Source organism: Ochotona curzoniae, unplaced genomic scaffold (genome assembly GCF_017591425.1).
Source record: "Ochotona curzoniae isolate NIBS_2020 unplaced genomic scaffold, NIBS_Ocur_1.0 scaffold_3171, whole genome shotgun sequence".
Taxonomy (NCBI): Eukaryota; Metazoa; Chordata; class Mammalia; order Lagomorpha; family Ochotonidae; genus Ochotona; species Ochotona curzoniae.
The window spans coordinates 4,308,477-4,322,888 of NW_024467104.1; the positions used below are offsets into that span (position 1 = coordinate 4,308,477).

At 52.5% G+C, this 14,412-nt stretch overlaps 1 protein-coding gene across 7 annotated transcripts in view; it reads left to right on the forward strand.

The window, feature by feature from the left end:
• Positions 1-2,510: 2,510 nt before the first annotated feature.
• CD6 (CD6 molecule) overlaps positions 2,511-14,412 on the forward strand; it is a 39,580-nt gene continuing 27,678 nt past the window's right edge. For 2 of the 7 annotated variants that reach the window (XM_041004259.1, XM_041004264.1), the window contains exon 1: positions 2,513-2,852. In XM_041004259.1, the coding sequence (XP_040860193.1) occupies positions 2,792-2,852 (61 nt within the window). In that variant the 5' untranslated portion in view covers positions 2,513-2,791. Of the gene's footprint in view, positions 2,853-14,412 lie in introns of all 7 variants that reach the window. The other 5 variants (XM_041004260.1, XM_041004265.1, XM_041004263.1 and 2 more) reach the window with 4 other exon arrangements.

The following is a 14,412-nucleotide window of genomic DNA, read 5'->3' on the forward strand; positions in this document are numbered from 1 at the left end:
TGTGACTTTAACGTTAGCATGTGAGGGGGGATCCCAGCGCCTAAAACCTGTCTCATAATGCAATGTAATAAAAAAAAGTTAGCATGTGAGCTCATATTTGAACTTTTTCTGTGGCAATTCTTTCAGGCATGCGTTGAGTTTTCATCATTTCTGGCTGCCACATGCCTAGGGAAACAGGTACTTTTCCTTAACATTTTATATATGGTCGTTCATTTGTTGATTGTTGTTTCTACACAGATGCTACGAATCCCACTTGCAGACCCACCTGTGGACCAGTGAGCAGTTAGGGACGCTGGGAATGGAAGTTCCTTTCCTTGACCTGATAGCCACTGCTGAGCTTGGCCAACTCTGGCTTGGTTCCCTTTGAGGAGTTCTTTTCTGAGTTCGCCTCCTGCAATAGGTTGTGTTCTAGTGTTCTTTGCTTTGGCTGGGGGTGGGGTGGGCGGGTGACAGAGGTCTTCTGGTTTTGCTTTTTGACATTTCTCAGGCTCTGGGGTTTGCCCAAGTCCGTGGAACTGAAGTTCTCGAGCACCCGGGATCAGCAGGTTCCTAAGGGAAAACTTGTGTTCCTGCTCTCTTTGGACTTGAACTTCATTTCTCGTGGTGCATCCCGCAGTGGTGCCTTTGTAGGGATGGTGGAAGCTGCTTTTGTTTGGGCTCTCTTCCGCCAGCGTTTTGCCTCAGAGACGCCTCAGCATACACTGTCTATCATATTGTCAGGAACCAAGGCGGGAGCCAGGTTTCCCAACCCCGCTTGAATACGGTTCGCTCAGGACCACGTGATCGCGTGTGTGTCCACTTTACCCCGGCTTGTGGTTTGGTCGCCTGTTTTTGAATAGTGTTCTCCTTCCCCAACGAGTCCATCACGAAGTTCCACTCACTGAAGCATGGTAAATGAAAACAGAACTGAATCAGTGAGCTGGGCACACCCATGCACCATCCTGTGTTGCTAGAGACCATCCACTAGAGGGCAACCTCAGCTGATGGCCAAGCCTATTCTGCCCCCCTGGGTTGGACAGGGTCGAGCCACCCAGAGGGGAGTCTGGCTCCCCGAGGCTCCCAAACCCACTACATCAAACATTCCCTTGGGCAGGACTCAGTGAAGGGAAAAAAAATCTTCCAGCTTGCACAAGCGGGGAAACGAACCCACGTGAGGAAGTGGGCAGTGAATGACCAAGAGGGGGTCCCCAAGAGTGGCCACAATCAACCCTCTTCAGGGTTCTGCTTGGGCAATCTATCTCTTCTTTCATTCAACAAACATTTATTCAGCGCCTACGGTAGGTATGCCCATCGGTAATCAAACACTTGTGGTTGCCTTTTGCTACCGGTGGCAACCTCCTGCTGCTGTCCTCCCATGCAGCCCAATATGTTCCAGCCTACCTGACCACCTTCTTCCAGCCCTCCACTTCTGCTGTGTGGCCTCGAGCCTCCCCCATCACCACCTGTCAGGATCCTCTCCACTGCTTCAGGTCCCAGTCCCATGCCAGAATCTCGTAGAGGAGGACCTAGCCCCATTCCTAGAGCAGAGGTGGGGTTGAACCCTTCTGTGCCATCTCTGGGGGTAGTCCCACCTGGGCCAGGGCTGTCCTTTCTGCAGAAGGAGGTGAGGGACGCACTCTCTCAGGCCCACCCCAATTTTCTTTTTGTCTGAGGAAAAGCTTACTTAGGCTGTAGGCTCTCAAGGAAGTGTGTCCCCACTGGAATTCCCAGCTGTTCCACTTCCGCTCCAGCTTCCTGCCTAATGAGCCTGGGAAACATCAGATGATGTAACTCCTTGGGCCTTTGCTGCCCACATGAGAGACCCAGATGGGGCTCCAGGCTCCTGGTCTCAGCCTGGCTCAGCCCTGACCATTGCAGCTGTTGGGGAGTGAACCAGTAGATAGAAGATCTCTCACACCCTCTCTCTGTAAGTTGGCCTTTCATTTAAACAAAAATCTTTTTTTAAAATGGTGCCTTGAGGGGTGTGTGTTGTGGCACAGTAGAGTAAGCTACCACTTAGTTTACTGGGGACACCTGCATCTCAGGTCAGAGTCTCGCTATTGCTTTGGACGCAGCTTCTTCTACACGGCCTGGGAAACAGATGGTGGCTTAACGACTGGAGTTTCTGTCACCCACTCAAAGACCTGGATTGAGAAGGCTGCTGGCTTCAGCCTGGTCCAACCCTGAAGTTGTCGGCATTTGGGGACAGTTGTCGGCATTTGGGGACATAGGAACAGTCGGAAGGTGTCACTTTGTCTCTTTCTCTGCCTTTCACACACAAAAAAAGTTTGTACCAAGACCTCTCCTTTCCTGCTTCCCAGCCACCCTCGTACACCAGGACAAGGTCAACTTGGGATTTGATCCGAGGAAAGCAGAATCCGTGGAATGGAACACAATGAGCCATCTCTTCCGCTTTCCATGTGTGTTGATTGCACAAGTACCAACAGCCCCTCCATTTCCCTTTGTGTTAGGAGATTCTGGGGAAGTGTGTGTCCGCATCTGAGTGTGCATGTGTGTCCATGGTATCTGACTCTGTGACTCTTGGGGTTCACCTGGGCTTGCGGGGCTCCCAGCAGAGGCGTGCTGCATCAGCCTGGCTCGCAGCTGTACCAGCCTAGCTTCCTGGAGACCAAAACCACAAGCAGAGGGGAGAGGCGCAAGAGACTCTTACGGCTGGGCTTGGTCGTCTGTGTTTCAGAGAGAAAGCAGCTGAGAGAAAGGCGCACGTTGCACTGGTGGGGCGGGTGAGAGGGGTGCACCTGTTGGTCCCAGGATGGCGCTTCCCACTGGAGGACACGCTTAAGTGTCGGAAATGGCCCCGGACATGCGGCTCCTGTTCATGCTGGCTGGATTGCTGACGGCAGCCCTCCCAGGTAACCTGCTCCTCTGTCACTTTCTACTTGCGTGTGCCCTAGGACCCCCCCGCCCCCCCCCCCCCCCCCAGTTATCTCCTAGCCATGTTTCTGGAGTTGTTTAAGCCAAAACTGTATGCGGGGAGGTCTCGGTTCTGCTGGCAGCTGCTGCAGCTCAGAGAGGGGCCAGCGCTGTGCCTGGACGGTACTCCAGTCCTGAGGGCCCGGGCGTGAGACAGTGTGGGGTGCAGTGCCAACCATGTGTCTCACCGATGGGTTCCTAGGGCGGGTTTCCCCTGTGGGCACCAGAGCTCCTCCATTGTGGCTTTCTCACCACCTCGCCAGAAGCAGCCATTCCCTTTTCCAAGAGGGAGAGTTTCTGATGTCAGATTTTTAACATTGAAGCTGGGCTCGGGGCTTGAGAAGTCCAAGGAGAGTGAGTGGCTGGTGGCTTCAGCTCAGCCAGTTGGGGTGGCCAAGGGCACGTAGAAGTGGCAGGCATTTGAGGGCCACGTGCCATGGCCAAAGCGCACTTGCGACTGGGGCAGGGGGGAATGGGTAGCTACCAGGGCTGGCTCCTGCTGAGAGCTTGTGTCTGAGCTGGTCAGGGATGGGCAGAGGCCCAGAGAGCAGGCTTCTGGGGTGCTGTCCCATTTAGGGGGTGATGAGCCTGGTGTGGAAGCAGCAGTGTGGACATGGGCAGTCAGGTGCTTTTGGTTTGGAATGAGGTCCTTCAGGAGGGGACATGGGAGCAGGTGGGCACACTCTTGCCCGGGGTTCCTCTCTGCCCCTGGCTGCAGGCATACACTGTGAGTCCCTGAGCTGCCCTGTTCCCGTGTTTTTCTGGGAGTGTGAGTTTGTGTGCCCCTGGGGCCTGTGGGGTCTGCCCTCAGCTTTGTCTCCCTCATTCCACAAGCAGTTTCCAATCTAGGACTTGAGGGTACATGGGTACAGCAGATGGGGCTTCCTCTCATCGCTGTCTCCTCGCTCTCCACTCTCTCGTCTTCTCTGGGAGTCTTGGCCATGCCACAGTAGGCTTAAGGTTCATTCAGAGCTGGCAGGTCCTGCCCAGGGCCTTGGGCCAGCTCCTTGCCTGGCCTCCTATGGGAATGAGGGCCTAGGACTGAGCTGGACACTGGGCAGCACCATCTGTGCAGGAGCCAGGGGAAATGACCTTGAATGGTGCCCAAAGGGAAAGTACAAGGACAGCCCCGTGGGACCTGCTCTGTTGTGGGCACGACAGTTGCTTCTTGTTTTTGAAACTATGTTTGTAGTTGATGCGCTTTTTGTACCTGATATCAACTGAATTTGGAAAGGAAACTTTACACCACAATTGCAGGTGGAAAGTGGGTATATGTGCCCTAAATAAAAAGGACAGGGATGCATAAAATATAAATGCTGGCCGATGCATCTGCTTGGCAGGAGTGTGCAGTGGCACCAAAGTGCCCTGGCAAGGAGGGCCTGTAGGTGGAGAGTGGATGGTATCTCAGGCAGGCTGAGCCGCTGTTGCTGGCCTGTCTGAGCGCTTCACCACTACGACTGTGCCCACTCGGGTCCAGAGCCTGGCAAGCCCTGCCCGCAGGAGGCAAAATGAGCCTAGATTTGCTCATGAGGGGGTCTGTGTAGATCCTTCAAGGAGAAAAAGCAAAGGTAATAATGATAATAATAATAGTAATAATAATAATAGCAATATTAAAAGATGGAGGAGAGGGAGCCCAGAGAATGAGGTCAGACTGGGGTTCTAGAGGCTTCACTCCAGGGGCTGGGTCTGAAGCCTGGGGAAGGCCGCCCGTCCCTGCTGTCGGAGCTACGGCCCTGGAGGAGCGTGGGCTGCTTAGGACCAGCCTACCTGCCCTGGGCCCTCCGATGCCCGGGCTGACCACCCCGGGGAGGTGCCAGGCTCTCTGCTTCTCTGCCCAGGTGGTCTGGTCCCTGGGCTGAGACAGGGCGGCCTGCTCTGTGTTGGTGAGTGACCAGGGCTTAGGGAACTGGGTCCACGCCTCTGCCGGTGCTCCCCGGAGTCCTGGACCTGGGACCTTGCACTTCTGTACCTCTAAGGGTGAAGCTACAGAGACAAAGAACTGGAAGTCCTTGATGAAGGAGGCTGGAGTGGGGTCTAGAAACCCAGGGCTGTGTCGTGTCCTGCTTCTGATCCTGTGGCTTCTGATCCTGTCGCTGTGCTCCTTTCCTCCCCTGGGCCTCAGTTTGCCTGGACTTGGAATGGGGCTGCTTTGGGAAGATGACCGTCCAGGGCTCCTCCAGTTCTCACCCGCCGCTGTCGTCATGAAGGCCTTTCGCACTGGGGCAGTGCCCATCCAGCTCCCTGACTCCAGCTCCACTGCGCTGTAGTTTTCAGGCGCTTTAGGGCTGGTTTTGCGTGTGGAAATCGTTGCTCGGGGTGGCTTTCAAAAGATATCATCCTTTAATGAACAAATTTAAAAATCTGTTTTTTTCCTGAGCTTGAAAATTTAACATTCGAGTCGCATTTTATGTGTAAGCTCAGTAATTTTTAACAATGACTTTCAAGGGGCCTTTGATTAATATTTCAGCAAATCAAGTTGCACAGCCTAGGCCTCTTTAAATAATAAATATCCTCTACAAGAGAAGCCAATTAAACGCCTTTAGATCCCTGTTGCTCAGGGCCGTAGCCCCTGGAAATGTGTGTTTAAAATGTGGTGGCTCAAGTGGAGATGTGTGAAGTGTAATATATACAGTAGATCCTAAGGATGAGTTCCAAAAAGAACGTAATGATACTCAGTACTACTTTTAGGTGAATAATACGTTGAAATGATAATATCCTCGGGACGTGTTATGTTAAGTAAACTCGATTATTATAACACAGTTTGCTTATTCTCTTTCACCTTTTAGCAACGTGACCATTGGGAAACATTAAATTATGTATGAAGACTCTTCAAAAAGTTCACGGAAAAATGTGTAGTTTGGGAACATTATGCATGGATCTCATTTTTCTTTTTTTTAACAACACATCTGACTGTGCACGGAGTTTTGCAATCCCTTCTGTACGTGGATCGCGTTCTCTCTGTATCAGGCAGCGCAGCCTTTGATAGCCCAAACCACATTTATAAATACAGTGAATTCCATTCCTAGAGAATAAGAAACGGAACTTTCCCAAGGATTTCAGAGAATGCCATTGGGCCTAAAAAAGTAGCACAATTCTAAATAAATGCTAAGTTTTTTTTTTTAGATATTCTAATGATGCTTACAGTCAAATTCTTTTCACTTTCACATTGACTTGTTTATTTAAAGATTTATTTATTTTTATTGGGAAGTAGAACTGGTGCCCATATGGGATCCTGGCACTTGCAAGGGGAGGATTAGCTAATTGAGTCATTGTGCTGGGTCCTCACTTTTCAACTTAAAGTATGAACTGAAAAAAATTATCCCATGAGAAACTCCATGGGCTGAGTGTTCTGGAACATCGCAAGTATTGAACCTTGATTAAGCTTGCATTTAATGTCGACGTAAAGGGATACCTCAGTTTGTGCAAAATGGAGTAAAAAGGGCTGTTTTGAAGCAGGAACAAGTTAGAAATTCAAACTTAGTTTCGTCATCATGCGCATTTCCACGGACTTTCAAAATAGCTTCATGTAAGCACTATGGGGTTTCTGCTTATTAAGTCATTTCTCTATTCTAAATTCTAATCTTCTTGGAATAAAAAGTACTTATGTGTGCTCTCTGGATTTAAATTATATACATCTCACCTTCGATAACTGGCCTCACCCCCGAGGCCTCGCGCCTGGATTGCATTAATCACACACGGGTCTCCTTTTCCACTCTGCTTTCTTGCTAAGTTCTCCCAGCTTGGCTTGCAGACACCTAAGTGACATGGCACAGGTTCCTGGCCTTCCTGGCTTGGTGTGTCCAGAACGGGAGCTGACACAACAGGAGAGTTGGCTCAATCGTGGCAACAGTGGCAATGAGGACCAGGGGAATGAGGAATAGCGGTAAGGCTCGCTTAGCCATATGTGGATGATTATAGAAGGATCGAGAATGAGCGAGAAGCACCTCTGTGCCCCTCTCATTAGGTCCTTGTTCACTGTAGCCTCGTTCAGAGGCAACACCTGCTCCATTACCTTATGGGAGAATCAGTGACTCCACTGGGCCTAGCTGTGGGAGTCAAAGGAGCTGGCCTTCTCCCTGGGACAGGGAGGAACAGCACGTGGCCGTGTTGGAGGCTCTGGGACAACGGTTACAAGGGGTAACTGCAACCGCCTGCTAAAAAGGCAGCAACTTTACCAGCCTGGCCATGTGCTCAGGCTGCACTGAGCAGACCTCAGGAAGCTGCCATTCCGGTTCCATCTCCGTTCCCGGTCAGCATCCTGTCCACCCCAGCACGGGTCCACCTTCCTGGTGTTTGCTAAAACCAGCAGGTTTTCCCACTTTTTTTTTTTAATTATTATTATTACAAAGTCAGATATACAGAGAGGAGGAGAAACAGAGAGGAAGATCTTCCGTCCGATGATTCACTCCCCAAGTGAGTGCAATGGCTGGTACTGCGCTGATCCAAAGCCGGGAACCAGGAACCTCTTCCAGGTCTCCCACGTGGGTGCAGGGTCCCAAAGCCTTGGGCCGTCCTCGACTGCTTTCCCAGGCCACAATTAGGGAGCTGGATGGGAAGTGGAGTTGCCGGGATTAGAACTGGTGCCAGTTCAAGGCGAGGACTTTAGCTGCTAGGCCATGCTGCCGGGCCCTCCACTTTTTCTTTTGAAAATAATTTATTTCTTTCTATTGGAAAGGCAGATTTATAGAGAGGAGAGATGAAGAGAAGGATCTTCTGTCCGCCAACTCACTCCCCAAGTGGTCACAATGGCTGGAACTGAGCTGATCTGAAGCCAGGAGCCACGAGCTTTCTGGGTCTCCCATGTGGTGCAGGGTCCCAAGGCTTTGGACCATCCTCTACTGCTTTCCCAGGCCACAAGCCGGGGGCTGGATGGGAAGTGGGGCAGCTGGCACCTGTATGGGATCTGGGTGCATGCAAGGTAGCGCTTTAGCCGCTGTGCCATCGCACCCGGCCCTTCTGCTCTTTCTTAACCTTAAGGTGACAATGCCTTTCTTCTTAGATGAGAGTGTATTAACACGACCTTAAAGGGGAATTACGAGAAGGATAATACTGGTGGAAGTAAGAGTCACAGAAGCAGTGACATCATGAAATCCCAGCTAGGCGTGTTGCTGCCTTTTCCTGCTCAGAAGGGAGGACTGTGGGTATGGCAGAAGCAGGAACACTCTGGCCCTGTTGCTTGACGAGCCTTTCTCAGAGAGGCTGAGAGGAAAGTCAGGGGGCACAACTCCCACAGCAAGCGAGTTGGTGGCATTCAGGGCCACGGCTGTGACCACGGAGTCATCATGCAGATTTCTGGCTGTGCGTCTTGTGTTTTTGTAACGGGGATGCCCTCGTTAGGGGTCTGGGCGTGGGAGGCTGTGTGCTCAGACGACCCCATGTCAGACAGCCTGCAGGCATGCTGGGCAGCCTCTGGATATCCCTGAGGAGCCTTGAAACTGGGGCTGATCCCCAAACTCAAGTGTCTAGCTCTGGGAGATGAAGTCCCTATGCACAGAGAGGAGCTGGGGGCCCTTGGGGGCAGGAGGTGGGGATGGAGGCTTGGGGCTTCACTCTGGCCCTGCTTTGTTGGGTCATCTCGTGACCTCCTTTCTCTGCCTCTCGTTTCCTCCCTGGAAAAACAGGACAATGAATACCAAAGACCCAGCCTATACATTCTGGTACTTTCTGTTTGCTCCTCCGGCAGCCAGCACTTCGCTGTGTGTATTCAGGAGTCCACGTAAGCTTGGCCTGACCCTAGGTGCTTTCTGTGCCTGTGTGTTAGAAACAAAAAGCATCCAGCTTACTAAGGCACGGTGCTGTATTTAGTTAACCAATCTAAAAAGGAACCGATGAAACGCAGTGGTCAGCTTATGTCACAAGATCATCCCTTATAAATGTGGATGCGAAATTCGGTGGTTAACATAGTGCTATTTGCCTAATGAGCTCGATTCCCCACGTGGCAATCTCACTTCATAAATGAGGAATTGGAACTTGAGTGAGGCTGAAAGACTTGTTCAAAATCTACAGCTAGCCTTGGGCAGGCAGCCCAGTGGGTTTTCCTCCGTGAACGAGTGACCTGGCCTAGCTCCGTACTGTTGTCCTACTGGCCGGTATCCAGTTCTGGGTTCCTCCCCCAGGGCCTCCTGCCAGAGCACAGCCTGGTGACACTGAGTCCCAGTACAGTCTGAGATTCCTCTGAGATCTGGGTGTCCCCTGCATCCGAGTGAAAGAGGACTCTCTCCTGTTGGCCCAGCCTTGTGGGGCTGCCTGGCAGGTGTTGTGCATGTTGAGGCCAGGAATAAGGTGAAGTTGCCGTGTGGTACCAGGAGCCAGGAGAAAGCTGATGGGCTCTGTCTGTTTGCATCCATTCAGCACCTGCTGTAAGCTGGGTCCTGCATTGGCAGTGAGATATGAGACAGGAAAGTTTTCCCTTGAATGCTTTGTGGTGTTGTTGGGAAGAGGCTGGGACACACCATGGTCTGCCTGGGCAGGTGTAATCCGGTGAGGACTATAGCTGCCACCTGGTACAGGGGAATTCCAGTTCATCCAGTCCCACTCTGATACCTAGTGGAAAGCTGCTTCTCAGAAAGCATTGTCCCTGGTAGGGACTGATGCTAACTTTTTTTTCCCCCCAGTCTTATTTGGGAGGCAGAGTTCTATAGAGAGAGAATGAAGGAGAGACGAATCTTCTGTTTGCTGGTTTGGGGTTTCATCTCCAAACACCAGGGTCTCTCACATGGGTGGCCGGAGCCAGATGCTTGAGACATGTCCACTGCTTACCCAGACGCATCATAAGGGAACTGAGCCAGAAGCAGAGCAGCCGGGACTCCAGCTGGGGCTGTGATCTGGGGTACTGCACGACAGGCAGTGGTTAATCCACTGCATCACAGTACCGGCTCCTGATGCCGACCTTAACATTGCTCACAAGTCTGCCAAACCACTCATCTGGGGGCGGGTGGTTCAAGGGAAGACGCATGTGATATGGGACAGCTTCCTAGAAAGGGCACACCACCACTGTCTCCGAGGGACTGCACTCTGAGAAGCCACTGCACGTGAAGAACGGCCCCAAGCCTTGAGGCACAGAGAGTTTTGGCCAAGGAAGGCATGCGTGCGCTGGGTGGTCTGCCTGGCGTGCTGCTGTCTGTGGGTCAGCTGTGCCAGCACTCACTTCCTGGTCTCGGTGATGCACTCGAGTTAGAAAACATATCACTATCATTTGCCAAACTTCTTTGCCATTCGTGTCGTTTCTTGTAAGTTTGTGCATTGTTTAAAAAAAAAAAAAACCTTATAAAGTGTTTACTTGAAAGGTGGAGTTCCAAAAAGAAAAGGGAGAGACAGCGATCTTCCGTCTGCTTTTCCACTCTGCAAATGGCTGAGTGCAAACGGCTGGCCCAGGATGGATGTAGAAGTCCATCCGTGTGAGTGACACGGACTCAGGCATGCGGTCATCCTCCGCTGCCTTCCCACGCACCTTAGCAGGGAGCGGGATGGGAAGGAGAGCAGCCGGGACACAGAGCAGCACTCAACAAGACAGCTTCAGACACAAGGGCACACTCGTGCGGTTGCCTGCAGTGGGGAGAGCCATGTGGCAGTTGCCCACCTCCTGTCCCAGAGGCTCTGTTGGGTGGGAGTGATGCAGTGTCTGCATGAACACGCTGGGCCCTCGGAGCGGCCGGCACGTGGGACACACACAGGTGACACCTTCCTCACTGCCGGCAGGGTCTTGCCATTGGCGAGGGCCTCCAGCAGAGTGCTCTGTCTGTATCTAAACCTGCCTGCGAGATGCCGCCCCTATCCCTTTACTCATCAAGTGACTGAAGTCTGGACAGGCCAAGTGACTAGTCCTAGGTTGCCTTGCTCACAGACGACCTAGACCTTGTGACTACAAGCAGAAATTGGGCAGTACTGGGGGAGGACTTCCGCTCCTCTCTGCAGTCCAGGACCCTTCCCTGTTTTCCCACCGCCATCCCTTTTCTTTGAGGTTTTTCACCCAGGCCTCCAGTTGGGCTGCCAAGGGACTGCACGGAGACAAGCTCGGTTGTGTTTGTTTCTGCTTAACTCAACTTTCCTCTGCTATAAGGCGGGGTCATGGTAACCCTCCAAGCCCAGGGCCAGGCTGGGCTCCATGGGACATTGCCTGTGACAGACTTACAGAAACAACAGGCTTTATGGAATAATAGGAGAGTCTCGGGGACATGACCGCTGCTAGGGCCGGGACAGGGCTCGGGAGGACAGCAGAGGGCAGCCAGGCTTCTACCCGCCATTTCATGGGTTCCTACAGCCCGCTGCCTTATGCGTCATGGCAGAAGGAAGCAGCGTGCGGCTCCCGCAATCTGGCCCATGGGAGATGCTGCGCAGTGCTCTCATCAGAGCTGCCCCAGGGTCTTCACCATGTGTCAGGGTAGGGGCATGTGGGAAGGTTTGGCCTGTGAGGTTTCAAGTCATGACTGACTTCCATCATGCTTCTGAGTGTGGACTGGGATCTTTGTGAAGGGCCAACAGAGCCCAGGATGTCTGTGTGGGGCTGTGGTCAGAAGCAGATAGGGGCCAGATTGTGAGAGAGAGAGACGTCTTGGGGTATCCTGGGTTGGGGGGGGTGTGCATCCACCCCAAAGTGAAGGGCACCTGCTGAGCCCTGTGCCAGGGAGGATGGCGAGGTGACGACACTGTGTCTTCAGGACACAGCTCTGTCAGAGGGCCAACGCCCTTCAACAGTGCCCCCAGTTGCTGGCAGAGCTGATGCCAGCCCATCCCATCCCAGTGGGCCTTGGGGGAGGGGTTTGATCCTGAATGTCAGGGCATTTTATGCAAGGGTATTGACTTCCTCTGGGAATGCCTGAGAGCAGAGGTGGGAAGCCCACGCCTCGCTCTGCATGTGCCTTGCTTCGCCTCCTTTCCGCCACGATGCTCGCATGAACACGCCCGTCATGTAAAGTGGGCACTCCCTCACTGTGCACCTCTGATGCCCATGAGATTGCCTAACCTCTGGTTCTGGAGCGTGGCTCAGCTCCGGGCCACCCCAGGGTCAGCTCTTCCCTTAGCTTTCCAACTTGGACCATTCATTTTCTGAGTTCCTGTAACGGGGTCCTGGTCACTGCTTTTTATCACAGAGGATACCCAACAAACTCCTTGTCTTCAAAGAGCTTATGTATGTAGTGTAAACATTTATTTATTTATTTATTTATATTGGAAAGGCAGAACAGATTTACGGAGAGAAGGAGAGACAGACAGACAGATCTTCCATTCACTGGTTTGCTCCTCAAATGGCCACAACAGGCATGGAGCTAAACTGATCCGAAACCAGGAGCCAGGAGCTTCCTCTGGGTCGCCAGTGTGGGTGCAGGGTCCCAAGGCTTTGGGGTGTCCTGTACTGTTTTCCCAGTAGAAGAACAAACCTGGGGCTGGATGGAAAGTGGGGCAGCTGGGACATGAACTGGCGCTCATACAGGATCCTGGGGCTCATAAGGCGAAGACTTTAGCTACTGAGCTGTTGTACCAGGCCCAAGTGCTTCTATTGTACCAAGGTGAACAGGTAAACAAGTAAACACAGTTTTCGAACTTTCATTTCAGAAAACAATACTGAGATATTTGAAAAGTTTGTGGGAAAAAGTGAAATTAAAAGGTACATTTATTTTAACGCAGTTTTGAAATCCACAGTTTTCATGCGCTACACAGTCTCCACAAACTTATTGAACACGCCTCACTTGCATGGATTTCAAGACGTTTTGCACTGGAGGAAACTTACCCTTTACTTTCATTTTCTGCAAACATTTTGAAAGATCTTCCTTTGTGCAGCATGGGAGCAGAGGCATAGCCAAGCCCCTGAGGGCACATGAGCTGGGAAGCCAAGGTCAGCGAGAAGGACACTACAGAGATGATTTTTTCTTAAAAAAAACTTGTTTATTTTTATTGGAAAGGCATATATAGAGAGGAGAGGGAAACAGAGAGGAAGATCTTCTGTCCAATGGTTCACTCCCCAAGCAGCTGCAACGGTTGGAGCTGAGCCAATCCGAAGCCAGGAGCCAGGAGCTCTTCTAGGTCTCCCACACGGGTACAGGGTCCCAGGGCTTTGGGCCATCCTTAACTGCTTTCCCAGGCCACAAGCAGGGAGCTGGGAGGGAAGTGGAGCATTTGAACCATGAACCAGCGTCCATGTGGGATCTCAGGGCTTGCAAGGCAGAGATTAGCCGATGGAGCCATTGCGCTTGCTCTAAGTCCACCTAGTTTGAAGTGCCTATTTCTACCGGGACATAACTGTGAGTCATCCTCACTGACTTGCGGAGCAGCACCTGCGATGCTGGCTGAAGACACGCAAAGGGATGGATAAAATCTCCAATGTCCCCAGCAGCAGGGCTGGGCCCTGAGCTCAATGCAGGCGTCTGATGATGGCAGTAAAACCCCGGGCCCTGGAATCCTCCCCTACTGCCGCCCCACAGCCGGCTGGATGGGCACCCCGCTGCTCACCCAGCACAGCGTCCCATTCTGGAAAGAAGTTCTGCGGCAGTCTTGAAGAGGGTTAGTCAGCGCAAGGCGGGTGTGTTGCCGGCGCCCAGGCAGGGCAGGCTTCGCCATGGCCATGGCTGCGAGGCCAGCCCTGACTCGACAGTTCCGCTCCGAGTGTGGGCGGGTACCACCGCCTCGCAGGGAAAGCGGGTCAGCTCCTCCGCTCTGGGCTTCCAGACAGACTCAGGGCCTTCCCTGCAGAACCCGGTAGGCAGGCTTTAGGCATAGCCTCAGAACCAGTCCCACCAAGCCCACCTGGTTTGCAGCCTTTGAGGCATCTGGCAGCCAAGACTAGGGCGTCCCGGGTCGGGTGTCCTCCAGCTTGCTCCCCAGGTCCCGTGAGAGCTCTGGGCCCTGAAGGCTGTTTTTGTTACAGGTGCATATCTTAGTCTTGGTTAGTCTTAAGCTTGCATAACGTAGTTTCTCAGACAACACAAAACAGCCTGCTCACAGTTGGCAGGCTAGGAGCCCAAGCCCAGGGTGTGGACTTTCCTTCCTGTCCACCACCCCCTTCTGGAGGCGACCTGCCAACCGCGGGCACCCCTGGTTTTGTGGTTGCTTCCTGCAGAACTCACCCTTCCTGGGGACATGGCGTTCTCCCGGGGCTGGCATTTTCCCTTTGTAGGCAGGCATCAGTCTTTTTGCATTTAAACTTTGTGACTTCTTGCAAGGCCTCGTCTTCCAATCGGGCACCAGAGACCAGGATCTAACATGTATTTTGGAGCAAAGACACAAGCCAACTCTTGGCTGTGAGGTAATGTGTGTGCTCCATACTGATGGCTTGTTGCCGTGGAGTCAGAGAGATCCCGGTGTTGCTTGGGAGTGGACGAGTTCACATCCTCCTTTCCACCCACGCCCAGGGCAGGCAGCGTTTTTTCCTGACCCTTTTCACCACTCTTTGGGCTTTGACCTAGCCAGGGGGTCTTCGGCTCACTCATCATTGTGGGGCTGGGAACATTTTGTGTTGCTGAGCCCTTCCCACCCCCTGTAGGTGCCATCCCTGTCTTATTTGCTTTT